The sequence below is a fragment of the Maylandia zebra genome, linkage group LG3 (assembly GCF_041146795.1).
Source record: "Maylandia zebra isolate NMK-2024a linkage group LG3, Mzebra_GT3a, whole genome shotgun sequence".
Lineage (NCBI taxonomy): Eukaryota > Metazoa > Chordata > Actinopteri > Cichliformes > Cichlidae > Maylandia > Maylandia zebra.
In genome coordinates, this window is record NC_135169.1 from 23,814,294 (window position 1) to 23,829,041 (window position 14,748).

At 40.1% G+C, this 14,748-nt stretch overlaps 1 protein-coding gene across 1 annotated transcript in view; it reads right to left on the reverse strand.

Moving 5' to 3' along the window:
- The window catches only part of LOC101468083 (uncharacterized), an 83,032-nt gene that overhangs the window by 14,396 nt on the left and 53,888 nt on the right, over window positions 1-14,748 (reverse strand). Inside the window, exons 14-26 of the mRNA XM_076881126.1 lie at window positions 14,558-14,692; window positions 14,224-14,271; window positions 13,550-13,690; window positions 11,604-11,730; window positions 9,937-10,107; window positions 9,828-9,862; window positions 9,428-9,592; window positions 9,174-9,308; window positions 4,089-4,127; window positions 3,867-4,007; window positions 1,149-1,228; window positions 1,003-1,026; window positions 413-761 (exon numbers count right to left, since the gene is read on the reverse strand). Of these exons, the coding sequence (XP_076737241.1) occupies window positions 413-761; window positions 1,003-1,026; window positions 1,149-1,228; window positions 3,867-4,007; window positions 4,089-4,127; window positions 9,174-9,308; window positions 9,428-9,592; window positions 9,828-9,862; window positions 9,937-10,107; window positions 11,604-11,730; window positions 13,550-13,690; window positions 14,224-14,271; window positions 14,558-14,692 (1,590 nt within the window). The remainder of the gene's footprint in view (window positions 1-412; window positions 762-1,002; window positions 1,027-1,148; window positions 1,229-3,866; window positions 4,008-4,088; window positions 4,128-9,173; window positions 9,309-9,427; window positions 9,593-9,827; window positions 9,863-9,936; window positions 10,108-11,603; window positions 11,731-13,549; window positions 13,691-14,223; window positions 14,272-14,557; window positions 14,693-14,748) is intronic.

Consider the following 14,748-nt stretch of genomic DNA (forward strand, 5'->3'; position numbering starts at 1 on the left):
TCAGCTGATCAGGTGTCACAGACGTAAACTGCCAGTCTACTATCACATGTGAAATACAGACATCGAAACCACTTTCCCCGTGATTGGAAGGTCGGGGGTTCAAATCCACTGAACGGCTACCCTGAGGTAACCCTGAGCAAGGTACCATCCCTACACATGGTACGCCTGCTTAGTGGCTGCCCACTGCTTCACTGAGTGAACGGGTCAAATGCAAAGAGAGTAATTTCCCCAGGGGGATCAATAAAGTATACATTATTGTTATTATTATCAGCATTAATTATTCATACAGCCTGCAGCTTTACCGCAACAATCGACAGTGTACTACTATACAATGCTCACATGTAATCTCCAACATAAGGCTTTTAGTGTCTTAAGATATTTTGGGACAACACAGTGAAATTTAAAGTGTTACCTCTCTGTCCTTGCTCTGTGCCCTACTTTCTCGACCCTGTCTATGCTCACGAAGCGCCGCTGTAATGGCCATGAAAACGTCCTCGTTGATGTGAGGAAGTTTTGAGTCTTTTTCCTCAGACTTGACTGGGCTTGTTGCTGAAGGAGCAGTGCTAGAAGCAGCGGGGGCGGCGTTTGCATCAGGAGTAGTGACCAAAGTTTGTGGTGGCCCCTCTTCCTTCACTGCTGCTTTCTGGCCTTCCTCACTTGGCTGCGGGACAGCGGTCGATTCTGCGGCCTTCTCTGTTTCCAGTTCGAGGTTAAGTGTGTTCTCACCCGAGTCTTGCAGACGCTGTTTCAGACTCTTCAAACTGAATTTAAAAGCAAAGATGCCAGTAGGTTACTATGAAAAGAAGTTTGTTGTCACAAAATGTTAATGTGAAATAAGAAATTCCATTTCAAATTTCTAATCTAGAGTTGCTTATGTCTAAATCACACTCTTCTCTTTTTGCATCTTTGGGAACTGTTTACTATAGCACAACCTTGAGGAGTGCAGCAGTCATCATGACTGTTTTGACTCTGCCACTAAACCTGAAAATGAAAGATACTCACGACTCAATACGTCCGACTTTACTCCTATGAAGAGGAGAGAAAAAAGCACAAGGTCAGACAAGCATGAAGACACTTTAAAGAAAAAAAACACACAATCTAAAATCAATTTCCTCTTTGTCTCACTTCTGATTGTGGGACACACTTACCAAGAAGATAAATAGTCCTTGGTGACATTGCTCTCCATCACCTGTGTTAATCCACCAGGTTCAGCCATCTCAATGCATATCTGAGAAAACAGAAAGATATTACATCAGTGACAGTACAATTGTTTTCTTCCTGAGGATATTTGAGCAACACAGTGGTACTCAAAGGGTGCGCTACAGGCCCAATTTGTGAAAGTAACAGGACAGAGGTCCTGGCGAGTTTCTTTACTGCCCTCTACGATAGTACAACTTTTTGTTAAAAGAACAAAAAAATCTTGGTGTTTTAAACTTGCAAATGGAAAATAAGCGCAAACATATTTCTATACTTTTGCAAAGTTTTTGATTAAAGAATAAAACCACTGAGCAAGAAACAATAAAAGAATAACTTAGTGCTGCCTCAAACTGCAGGCATCTTCCCTGCTAGATGGGCCAGGACGAAAGGTTGAACAGGTCATAAGATTATCACTTGGTTGAGAACTTAGTGTATTTCACCAGTGTTTGCAAAGGCATGTGAAATTCAGATTGCCTGTCGCAGGGACTGTCTGAATATTAAAACTTGCTGAACTAGTGTTAAAAAAACAAAGTCTCCTTCAGACTCATTTAAAAAGTTTCTCAATGTTAAAAGTCTTGCTTAAAGCTGGAAACAGAATAAAATAAGACAAACTTAAAAACACAGTTTAAAAACCACTTGATCATCACAGTATAAGAAAGTTACACCAGTTAAACTTTTTTAATGTCTTCATTTTCCGTGTTAACCACTTATTGCTTTCTTTATCTTCCCTGATTGAATTTTTTCTGATTTTCACTGTTGGTGGAATTGTGCATGCAGTTCACTCAGGTTGCATAGGCAGTCCAGCTCCTCCTGAATGGCAGTCACAAGAAGATCTGCCGTGTCTAACAGTGCGGCCTCAAAAGTGTGGAGAAAATATTAGGAGATGGTGTGTTATAATGGTTTGTAGTGATGGGATTTCCAACTCTTTTTAGAGAACCGGTTCTTTCAGCTCGGATCACTAAAAATTTAGAATTTTTGTAATCATCTTGTCCTTTTGGGGTATAATAAAACCCATTTTTTGAAGATTACATTTGTGCCTGTGTGTTCCTGGCTGCTTGGTTCATGACAGGGCCATAGAAGAGCAATGACCATTCGGCAGGTATCCTCTACTTTGTACAAGGAGAAGGACTGCTAAAGCCAAACTGAAGTTCTCTGAATTCTAACTGACTGTTATTCTGCAATGATGAAGTGCAATGTTCCCTCTAATTTTTCATGTGTCTGAGCGAACGCACAAATTCCATGAACGGTCCCTTGGACCACTGTGAGCAACAGCAGACGTGTGCACTGTGGTCACACCAGCATCGAATCCATCCAAGTTACATGGTTTATTAAAATAATCAAATTACAGCATTTACATTTATCTTAGACTACTTTTAATTAACTGCTTTAGCCCACTTACAATGAAAATTAGAAAAAAAATCTTGTTCATGACTTGTGTAGTATGTTAACACTATTGGAAGGAAAAATAACTTGAACTCCAATTTTGAAAACACAACTTTCTTTTTTTTTTTAGATTATAAAGCTCTGACTTGTATTATGAGTCTGTGGTCTGGGAGCAAGTCCTGTAACTCTCTGACTGCAAAATACAGTATATAAAGACCAATGCTGGGCAATTAATTATATAGTTACTTCTTCAAAAAAAGTTACTGAGTTATGCAAACAAAGTTTTTTTGCAGCTCTTTACATAAAAATGCAGCCAAGGCGTTTTTTAAACAAACATTTCAAACTATTTACAGAACAATCAGCTGTTCTGCATCAAATTTGATGCCACACAAATTATTTGTGCCACTCCAAAACATCCCCCTTCCTAACCAACTAAATGCCATGTTGCTATATCACTTTTTGATTGGTCTAGATGGTACATTTTTCCACCAATAGGAAAGGGTGGGGTTTTTTGGTTTTGTTTTTGCTCACAGGCAGAGAGTGCTTTCAAACGTTTTCCTTATAAAACGCAGTTTTTACCGTTTCTTCCCGCAGTAAATATAAACAATGATAGTATTCAGGAAGAAAACCAAACATCGCATATTTTTATCATAACTCTGGTTTTACGTGGCCAATCAACACAATTTAAAAACTGGTGTAACGTCCACACGTTTTCCATCAATTGTTCCGTCTGTCCTGCTCACATCTCCAATGGTTGTACACGTTGTCATTAACGTGGCTTCACTCCACATCAGCCACGCCGCTTTGCTAGCTAAAACACCGGTGTTGGCACATAAGGACGCTGTCATAGCCTGTCAGCGACGTTGATTAGCTGCGTATATACGAATGTGAATCGCATTATTGGCTGGACTATGGGATAAGGTGGCAGCCAGTCACTTACTGACTAACACTGCAAAACAGAATTGTTAAAGCTTTAATTTAATTTCAATTCAGGTTCGATTTTTTTTTTTTTTGTGCTCAACACAGATGTTCTGTGCGCAGAGACTGTGCCAGAAGTGCGCAATTGCGCACGCGCGCAGCTTAGAGGGAACATTGATCAAGTGTTCCCTTAATTTTATTAAGCAGTTTAAATTGAACCAAACTGTACCAGCTTTGCGGGTGAAATTTAAGACTTAATACCTTCTGAAGACTTTTCAGAAAAAGCTGCATTTTAAGAGCAGCAGACACCATAACAAGCCTTGCAGATGTAAAACGTGAAAAATTTGCAGGTGTTTATGAAATCGTACCCTGTTGGCAAGCGGCAAAAATCTGACAAAAGCAGCAATGGGAGCCACCACTTTCATGATCTTCACGAGAAGGTCCACATTCACCTTGGAGACCTCCACAATCAGCAGCCGGTCCTCCAGAGACTCAGACTGTGGAACATGCTGAAAAACAACCAGTGTTAAGATCAGGGAGACCCGAGCCTGCTGCTTTTACAGGACAGATTTATGTGACTGCTGACTTACAGTGCTGCTCCATTTCATCATGCTTCTGTACATGCTCTCCTGTGAAAAGAGTAGAAGATGAAAGCGGCTCACATCAATTACTTATCCTCTGTTTGTAAAATAACTATTGAATAACTCTCCTCCTGGTTAGAGTGTTTTTAATGTTCTATTGACCCCATTTAATAAGATAAATATTGGACTCCACTGTAAGTGAGAAGTAACTCGATCCTGGTTTGCATCTTTGTGGCAAAGGATTCATACTTCAGGACAGTAACGACACAACATATAACTGAAGTTTTGCAGGAACTATTTGATGCTTTTTAAGTCTCAGTGACTTTCCGCAACAGTCGTCAGACCTCAATTCCTCTTAACATGTAGCTGTGGAGAGAGTTCTCACAAAGGGCCTGAATAGCTAGCCCGCAAGGAAACTTGAGATGGGAAACGCTGAAGCTAGAAGGTTAGCAGCAACTGAAGTTTCAAAATAAGTGAGGGCTGACATACTTAAAGAGGCAGAGTGTAGATGTCGCTTTTATCCAGGAGAGCCACCTCACAGACGCTGAACATTTAAAATTACGAAGAGATTGGGTAGGCAATGTTTTTTACTCATCATATACTTCCAAAGCAAGAGGCGTTACCCTGCTTATTAATAAACACCTGAACTTTCAACTAAATTCAGTTGAAAAGGACAAAAATGGCAGATTCTTACTTGTAGATTGTGAAATAAATAGAAATAAGATAACTTTGGTAAATATATATGGGCCCAACTACGACGACCCTTTATTCTTTAACAACTTAATAATGAAAGTGGCTACAATTGAGGGCCAGTATATTGTGGGTGGAGACTTTAATTTGGTCCTAAACCCCTCTTTGGATCGGTCCTCACCCAAAACAGCTTCACTATCCAAGGCAGCAACAGCACTGAACCAAGGTATGAAGGATATAGGTATAATTGATTTGTGGCGAAACCTCCATCCAGGCCAGAGGGACTTCTCCTTTTTTTCACCAGTACATAATACATACTCTAGAATTTATATGTTTCTTGTACCACAAAATATGATGGCAACAGTGATAGATTGCTCCTACTTAGCAGCTACTTTTTCAGACCATAATCCCATTAAACTTTCCTGGGCTACCAATATGTCGCAAAGTGTAAGAGTTTAAACGGTTCTATGAAGATCTGTATAAATCTGAGCAAGGGGTCGACAGTACTGCTGCAAAAAGATTTATAGATGGAATAACCCTTCCTAAATTACATAATGAGGACAAAGAACTGCTTGATGCAGATATATCTGAGATGGAGGTTCTTCGAGCCCTCAAGTGTTTACAAAATAATAAGACCCCTGGACCAGATGGATTTCCAGTTGATTAATATAAGGCTTTTTCTAATAAATTATTGACACCACTTACAAATATGATTAAAGAAGCTTTAGAAAATAATAAATTACCAGAATCATTGGAAATTGCAACAATCACATTATTGCCAAAACCAGGCAAGGACAAACAGAGATGTGACTCTTACAGACCCCTCAGGCTTTTAAATGCAGATTATAAAATATTATCTAAAATAATTGCACTTAGATTGGAGGACATTATGCCTAAGATAATAAATGCCGACCAAACAGGCTTCATTAAAAACAGACATGGAGCAGATAATGTGCGGCGTTTGCTCCATATACTGAATACTGCTCAAAAAAACCAAAACCCACTGCTAATAATCTCCATGGACGCTAATAAAGCATTTGACAGGATTGAGCCAAACTTTCTATTTCAGGCAATGGAAGCCATGGGCTTCGAAGAAAAGTTCACCCGCTATGTTAGGACACTTTTTAATGCCCCCAGAGCCAATATCATAACAAATAATGTGCTTTCTGGCACTTTCTCTTTAACTGGAGGTTGCAGACAAGGTTGTCCAAGTTCCCCCTTGCTCTTTGCGATTGCGATCGAACCACTAGCAGTTGCCATCCGTACTAATGCCTCCATATCTGGAATCAAATTCGGCACAAGTGAACATAAACTTTCTCTATACGCAGATGACCTCCTACTGTATATAACGGACCCTCTTAAATCAATTCCCTCTTTAATGAAGTGTCTTAAAGAATATAGTGCAGCCTCAGGATACAAGTTAAACTATACCAAAAGTGAGATTATGTCATTAAATATACAAGATAGCTGTATTACAGCTCTTACTGACCCATTACAGTGGTGTAATAATGGATTTACGTATTTGGGTATACAAATTGGTAAATCCGAGGATCAAATATTCAAATTAAATCATATCAAACTGTTGGAGCAAACCAAACTTAATATTCAGAGATGGATGGATTTTCCATTATCTCTTATAGGGAGAATTAATGTTGTTAAAATGAACATTTTGCCTAAGTTTATCTACTTATTTCAATGTCTCCCTACAAATGTTCCTAAAAGTTTCTTCAAAGAGCTTAACAAACTCATAACTTCTTTCATATGGCAAAAGAAAAATCCAAGAGTCAAACTCTCCTCACTACAGGCCTCATATTCAAGGGGAGGACTTAATTTACCAAACGTTAGGAACTATTATCTTGCCTCCCAGTACCGATCAATTTGGATCTGGCTACATGCAGAGAGGAGTGAGGTTCGATGGGTTCCAATAGAACAACATGAGGTGAACCCCATACCATTAAAAGATGTTCCATTATTAGGTACAAAAAAAATGTCTATCCAAGCTCACAAACAATTTGATAATATTAAACACCTTCTGTGCCTGGCAGGAATCCCACTCACTTCTGAAAGTAAATATCTCTTTTCTTAGAAGGACACCCTTATGGGGCAACCCTGATCTCTCTCATCATATTGCTGACCCAATATTGCGGGGATGGAAGGACAGAAATATTCGAACTGTTGCCGATTTATACAATAATGATACATTTATTGACTTTCAACAACTAAAGGAAAAATTCAAACTTCCAGGACAAAATTTCTTCAAATTCCTACAAATAAGAGATTGGGTCAAAGAGAAATCCAAAGTGGGTGGCTGTAGCTCAGGTGGCAGAGCAGGTCAGCCACTAATCAGAAGGTCGGTGGTTCGATCCCAGGCTGCATCCTGGCTGCATGCCAAATATTCTTGGGCAAGATACTAACCCCATGTTTGCCTACTGGTGGTGGTCAGAGGGCCCGGTGGTGCCTGTGTCCGGCAGCCTCGCCTCTGTCAGTACGCCCCAAGGCAGCTGTGGCTACAATGTAGCTTGCTATCGCTATCGCAGTGTGTGAATGTGTGTGTGAATGGGTGGATGACTGAATGTAGTGTAAAGCGCTTTGGGGTCCTATGGACTAGAAAAGCACTATACAAATGCAGGCCATTTACCAGGATTATTCCCCGAGATTCCCAAAGAAACTCCTCTTGAAACGCATCTTTGCACCAAACCATGGAAGTCAATAAAAGGAATAGCATCTTCTATATACACTATTATCAATGAAAAGTTACCTGACTATAATAAAGCATCTTTAAAAAGAAAATGGGAGACAGACCTGGGCTATGTCTATGAAGAGGTAGAATGGCACCATTTATTGGAACAGGCACAGACCATGTTAATTTCTACAAATCACAGGCAAATGCAATTTAATATATTTCATAGGATATATTATACCCCTTATAGGTTACATAAAATTGATATTAATTACTCCCCCAAATGTTTGAGATGTAAGGTGACAGATGGTGACCTCCTCCACATGCTGTGGAATTGCCCAGTGATAGAAGAGTTCTGGAGACGGGCGATTGAAATAATCTCAATGGTAATGGGGATCCAAATCGAACTGGACCCAAAACTATGGATTTTAGGTGACACAGGTTCTATAAATGTGAATTATCACAAGAAATATTTTATTTTACTTGCGAGTACTGCAGTGAAAAAATGTATTCTGCTACATTGGAAATCTGAAAACTCTCCAACACTGAGACACTGGATTAATGAGCTAGCGTCCTACTGCACACCTGAGAAGATATTGCATAGTGTAAAAGGGAAATATGGAACCTTCGAAAAAGTTTGGGGCCCCTTCCTGTCAGTACTACCGTCTTTGGACCTAACAGATCATAGAGATGATGCAAATCCCCCTGGGTCTGCCTTGAGTTGATCCCCGGTTAGGCCCTTCTGACTTGATTTCCTGAATGCTGTAGTTTTATCTTGTGGGATGTTCATTCCTGTGTATGAGAGTTTCTATAGATAGGTGTAAATATGGGCTGTCTGGATACACGAATGTGATGAGGTTGAGAGCCATACAGGGGTAAAGGGGTGGGGGGATGGTGGGAGGGGTTCACATGATGTGTTTTCTGTTTTGCTCAATTTTTTTTTTTTGAATTCTTTGTTCTTTGTTTGTTTGTGTGTTTGTTTTAAATTTCTGTATTTACCAATATTGTCATTATTATTATTATTATTATTATTACTATTCCTGTATTTTCTGTGTTTGGTTTTTCAGATGTTTGAGGTTATCCCTGAAAGGCATAGATACAAGAGTGTGCACCTGGGAGTGCTTTTGTGGTCACAATGGCCTGCCATGCTGTGGTTATTTGATGATACTTGCTCTGTCCCATAGTTGTGAGTTTTCTGTTTGTTTGTTTTTTGTTTTGTTTTTTTTCTTTCTTGCTTTGTGTGTCTGTTTGTTTTTTTTGTTCGTTTCTAATTTAAAAATGAAAATAAAGCTTAGAAAAAAATAAATAAATAAGTGAGGGCATTGCTTAATAGTCAGTGAAACACTCCATAACCTATGTCTGGGTCTTTAACGTTTACACAGGACTGACTTCACAAGAAGCTCTGTGGAAACTTTAAAGTGGTGGCGGAATGACGTGGGCTGTCATCTATGAACAGAAAAGTGGATAAAGTTCATGCAGCTTTTGTGCTGCTGTCGCAAAAAGGAAGGAACAAATACAGACAAAATAATAATAAATACTTGATTTGAAATTCATGCATATGTTCCCTGTTTTTCATTTCTACTAAATTGGGCAATTCCCTAGTGAAGGATGATGCTGTGCTCACTCCTTAGAGGAGAAATCTTTTTTGATTGGCACCTGAATAGTTTGAGTGAAACAGGAGCATGCCCCTGATTTAACAGCCCCCGATTGCTCCATTTTCATACCTCACTTGAACCAGGATGCATGTCTTTTAAAACAATGTGGATTCCTAGTCTCCACTCTCCAACTGTAACTGGATCTTTGAGGTAATCTCTGGCGAAATCGCAGCACGCATCCCAGCTGTTAAAAAACACAAAGGCCTGGAGAGGAAGAAAGGGGAAAAAATGACGCAGAGGAAACATTCAATATTAATCATTAAATTGAATTAAATTTGCAAATGCAAATTTCTCTGTATCAGCCTGCTGGGTCTACTCCTCACCCTCCTCTGCAGTGATAAAACAATTATGTTGTAGTACAGAGTCTGAACAGTCTGATCAGGGAAGTAACGCCACACCAGCTTGGTGACATCCTCCTGTCTGTAGTTTCCTTCTGGCAAACCAGTCAACATGATCGTGGAGAACGTAGAACCTTGAGATTGGGCTTTCTACAAGACACAAGGTTCAAGAACCAAAGTTTATGTGAAGAGAAACTTTGCAGCACTTTTAAAAAAAATATATTACTATAACTGACCACATAGAGAAGACAAAATGAAACCAAGTTTAGCAGAAAAAGAGAAATGTGGCTTTTGAGGTCGGTATTTGGAAAAATGGACGCCTCTTGGTATTTACTCAAGGATTCCTGTTTAACACATGAAACCTTGGTTTATAAAATGCACTCACCTCAATGTCATCAGGTTCCCTGACAGTTAAATACTCTAGAAGTGTAAAACACACACAGTTAGTAACAGTCAACACTTTATATCTGGAGGTTAATTTTAGTTTCTCTCACCTGGGATTGTGAACCAAGGAGCGACAGTGGGGAACACAAAGGGACTAGTTGTCATTGTGATCCAATATGGTGAAGTGCTGGGTTGTGGGATGGTAATATCTTCTGTTGGGACAGCTGCCCCGTCAACAGCGACATCGCTGTCTGGCAAAGCTTTGTGTGGCAATCTTGGTGCTGCACAAGCAAAAATAAGTTTTGTTTAATTTGTGTGTGTGTGTGTGTGTGTGTGTGTGTGTCAGGTTTTTAACTGACTTTCAGTTTAACTTTAAGCACCTTTACAGATATCCAAGGTATCATAGGCATCAGGAAAAAAATGATTAGAGAGTTAGACCAAATGCCAGTCTGAAAAAGTGGAGTTTAAGTAATGGCTCTGGTTCATGTGTCTAGGGCAGAGATAAGCAGAAGGGAATTGACCGCTGATGGAGCAAAGACTTCTGGAGGGACCAGAAAAGAGGTCAGAGAGATAACGAGGCAAATGAGCATCAAAGGATTTGTGGGAAGGAGAATCACAGTGTTAGTGAATCAAAGTTGAGGGAATGTGTTGCAATAATTTATTGTGGATGACGATAAAGCAGCAGTTTTGCATATGTTGCAACATTTCTCGGACTTCGCTTTATCCAGAGTCCAGGGAAGAACTGAAAAATATATTCATGACTGTTTCACAAACAGAAAGTGAAGGAAAGATTATTATCCAGACTCTGTGTGATAGATGTGATGTGTTTCCATGATGGTGGAGATGGGAGCAGCTGGTGCACCACTGGAGACAAAATAGATTTTGCAATATCTGGTAGTGAGGAGCCACAGCCCTGAGCTCAATCATACTGTTGAAATTTTTGAGGAAACTTCAGAATAACCGGGGTTACTGGCAGTGTTAGTTATTTCGGACCTGACTACTTGTATTTCAGTATTGATAAAACTGAACTCCGAAAATATCTCTAAGTTCCTCTTTTATGACTTTAGGCAGTTCTCCTCGCAGGGGGTTTAGTGTTGGCTTTCAGTTCTTCAGCAGTCATGCCTGCCGTTTCAGTTAGGTCGGATGAGACTTTGTTCGATTCATCTGTATCACGTTGGCGCGTGGTTCTTGCAGGCCGCGAGGTGTCTTCTTTCCACCAGAAAGTCCCACAGTAGTCTGTGGTTTGGCCCAATAAGTCCTTATTTTGTTCTCTAAGCAAACTTTAGGAGTTCAGAAAGTGGAATGTGACATTTATAAGAGAATTTTTCAGAATTCTGCAGCTCTACTAAGTTGTGTGTTACACCATGTCTTGCTCTATAGCGCCCCTGATTAGTTGGAATTTAATCTGTCTCTAGTATCAGTATGCTTTTGCCACTCCTTGTAATCTTCAATTCACTTGCTTCTTTTGTGCATCACCCACTAAGACGACAATATTTGCCGTATTGTCCAAAGACAAGAGTCTCTTTGGACAATACGACCAATGTATAAAAAGTATAACTCTTAAGCTTGCCTTGTAGAAGACCACGTAGATCTCCAAAGCAATCCCACAGTACAGGAAGGCCAGCAGGACAAAAGCAGCTACCCTTACCAGACACGATTTACAGCCAAAAAACAACCCACCATATTCAGTGTATTACCAGATGACCTTCCATCAACTTCACCTTTTTTTCCCCGTTTAAATCACATTTATTTAAAACCCCATTCAAAACACACTTACGCAGTGATGTAAATCCACTGTGTGGTATTTCCACCCTTGACAATTTGTGGCCAGTGGCCCGTTTTAGAAGGCTGTACCAAACACCAAGGCGATCAGCATCACACACAGACTCAAATTCAATTAACACCTGAAACACAAGAAAGATAAAATTTACTCTAAACATTTTAATTTCACATTCTAAATGGTAGAAAATGGAACACATGGAAACAGTGAGCTAAGCACAGCTTTATTGTGGAGTTCACTGGATTCAAAAGTCAGAAATCCTGGATCAATGAAGCACTGGAGCCGTGCTCAACGTGACCCCTGCACTAATGCTCTAATGTGATGAACACTAGTGCGCATGAGCATATGAAGAATCATGTGCTACAGCGAACAGATTACCTGCAGTCTCTCTTTACTATCTTTATAGTTTTGCAGTTGTGCTTTCATCAAGATAAGTAGCATCCAAAACCAGTCACATTATCTTGTTTTAATGTGTCTGTCAATTTTGGGGGGATAGTTAAGAATGCACTTACATAAACACATACACTGAACAAAAATATAAACGCAACACCTTTGTTACTGCTCCCATTCCCCATGGGATGGACGTAGAGACCTAAAATTCATTCCAGATACACAATATAACCATCCCTCCCAAACAGTGGTCACAAATCAGTCCAAATGTGTGGTAGTGGGCACATCTGCTATATTGAGATAATCCATCCCACCTCACAGGTATGCCACATCAGGATGCTGATCTGACATCATGAGTAGTGCACAGGTGTACCTCAGACTGCCCACAACAAAAGGCCACCCTGGAATGTGCAGTTTTTTGCGCTATTGGGGGTCTGGGGACCCAGAACCGGTCAGTATCTGGTGTGACCACCATTTGCCTCATGCAGTGCAACACATCGTCGCATGGAGTCTATCAGATTGTCAATTGTGGCCTGTGGAATGTTGGTCCACTCCACTTCAATGGCTGTGCGAGGTTGTTGGATATTCGTGGGAACTGGTACACGCTGTCGTATACGCCGGTCAAGCACATCCCGAACATGCTCAATGGGTGACATGTCCGGTGAGTATGCTGGCCATGCAAGAACTGGGACATTCTCAGCTGCCATCTGCCCTGAACAATGTGAACCATGATTCATCCGTGAAGCGCACACCTCTCCAACGTGCCAGATGCCATCGAATGTGAGCATTTGCCCACACAAGTCTGTTACGGTGACGAGCTGGAGTCAGGTCAAGACCCCGATGAGGACGACGGGCATGCAGTTGAGCGTCCCTGAGACGGTTTCTGACAGTTTGTGCAGAAATTGTTTGGTTGTGCAAACCAATTGTTCCAGCAGCTGTCTGGGTGGCTGGTCTCAGACGATCTTGGAGGTGAACCTGCTGGATGTGGAGGTCCTGGGCTGGTGTGGTTACACGAGGTCTGCGGTTGTGAGGCCGGTTGGATGCGCTGCCATATTCTCTGAAACGCCTGTGGAGACGGCTTATGGTTGAGAAATGAACATTCAATGCACGGGCGACAGATCTGGTTGACATTCCTGCTGTCAGCATGCCAATTGCACGCTCCCTCATTACTTGTGGCATCTGTGGCATTTTGCTGTGAGACAAAACTGCACATTCCAGGGTGGCCTTTTGTTGTGGGCAGTCTGAGGTACACCTGTGCACTACTCATGATGTCAGATCAGCATCCTGATGTGGCACACCTGTGAGGTAGGATGGATTATCTCAATATAGCAGATGTGCCCACTACCACACATTTGGACTGATTTGTGACCACTGTTTGGGAGGGATGGTTATATTGTGTATCTGGAATGAATTTTAGGTCTCTACGTCCATCCCATGGGGAATGGGAGCAAAAACAAAGGTGTTGCGTTTATATTTTTGTTGAGTGTAGCTCATACAGCCTTTCACAGACTTTTAAAACATGCACTTGTTGCTGCTTATAAGTGTGTTTATACCTTGTTGAGAAGAGGCAGGTAGTTTCTTACAATACCGATTTTTCCCAAAGCTTCTCTGAGATCCCGGGACTCGCCTGGTGAGATGTTCCTGATGTAGATTGTCCGTGCTCCAATATCTGTCACTTCCTGATTCGAGAAACCCTGGTGAACATTAAAACAAACCAGAAACAGTATTTAGTTTAACAATATTTCATGCTTTCTTAAACTACAGTTCCAAGATTAAGGTCATAAGTTTGCACATATAGTCACACAACAGTATGCACCCTGGCAGCTATCTTCATTATCCAAACAATTTATAATTGCAGCTCTTGCTTTTGTTGATAACATTGTTTGAGAAAATATTTAAACTTAGCTGTGTACACAGAAAACCACTTTTGGCCCTTTCCTGGGTTCTTAGTTTTTTGCATGTTTCAAATTAAATTAAAAAAAAAAAACACACACACACACAAAAAAACCACATTTTTTTTAAAATACAAAATGCAGTTTTGAATGAGGATTTAACTTATTGCAGGAAAAAAGTTATCCAAACCTTTCCTAGCCATGTGTTAATATATGCTCATATTTTTCAAGGTGTTTTGACTTGGATGTGAGTGCTGCCAGTTATAACTTTATACTCTATACTTTATAAGGTATTCTAGTGTAGTCTGTGTTTCTGAGATATGTGTGCGTGTTACCTTCTTAACATAACACAGCCGATACATCAGATATGTATAAAACTCAAGCTGAAAGAAAAACAAATAGTTAAAAGTCATTACATCAAATAAATGTTGGATTCTGTTAAATAGATTTCAGTTCAAAGAGTATTTTTTATTACTTATAGCCTCTACAAAATATTACATTTTTTTTTTTTTTTACTTACAACCACATTTTAAATAGATTGAACATTTAAAAACATCAGCTTGCTTTTAAGGATACTGTTTCCATCAACAAGCAGAAACAGATATTTTCAATTATTTTTAATAACATATCTCACAACAGTAAAGTGTATTGTCTAAACACAGTGCTCACCACCGGGGTCATTAAATTCTTGTACTTCACAACCTGCAGTCGAAGTTTAGACCCATTGAGAAAAAATTTACGATCATTTTCTGATGCTAGCACGATGTTTTTGGCTGCCACTGCTGTCGGCATGAGGGCAAAAGCCTGAAGGAAAAACAAACACTGACACACTGCGCTCACAAAATACGTAATAACTAAAT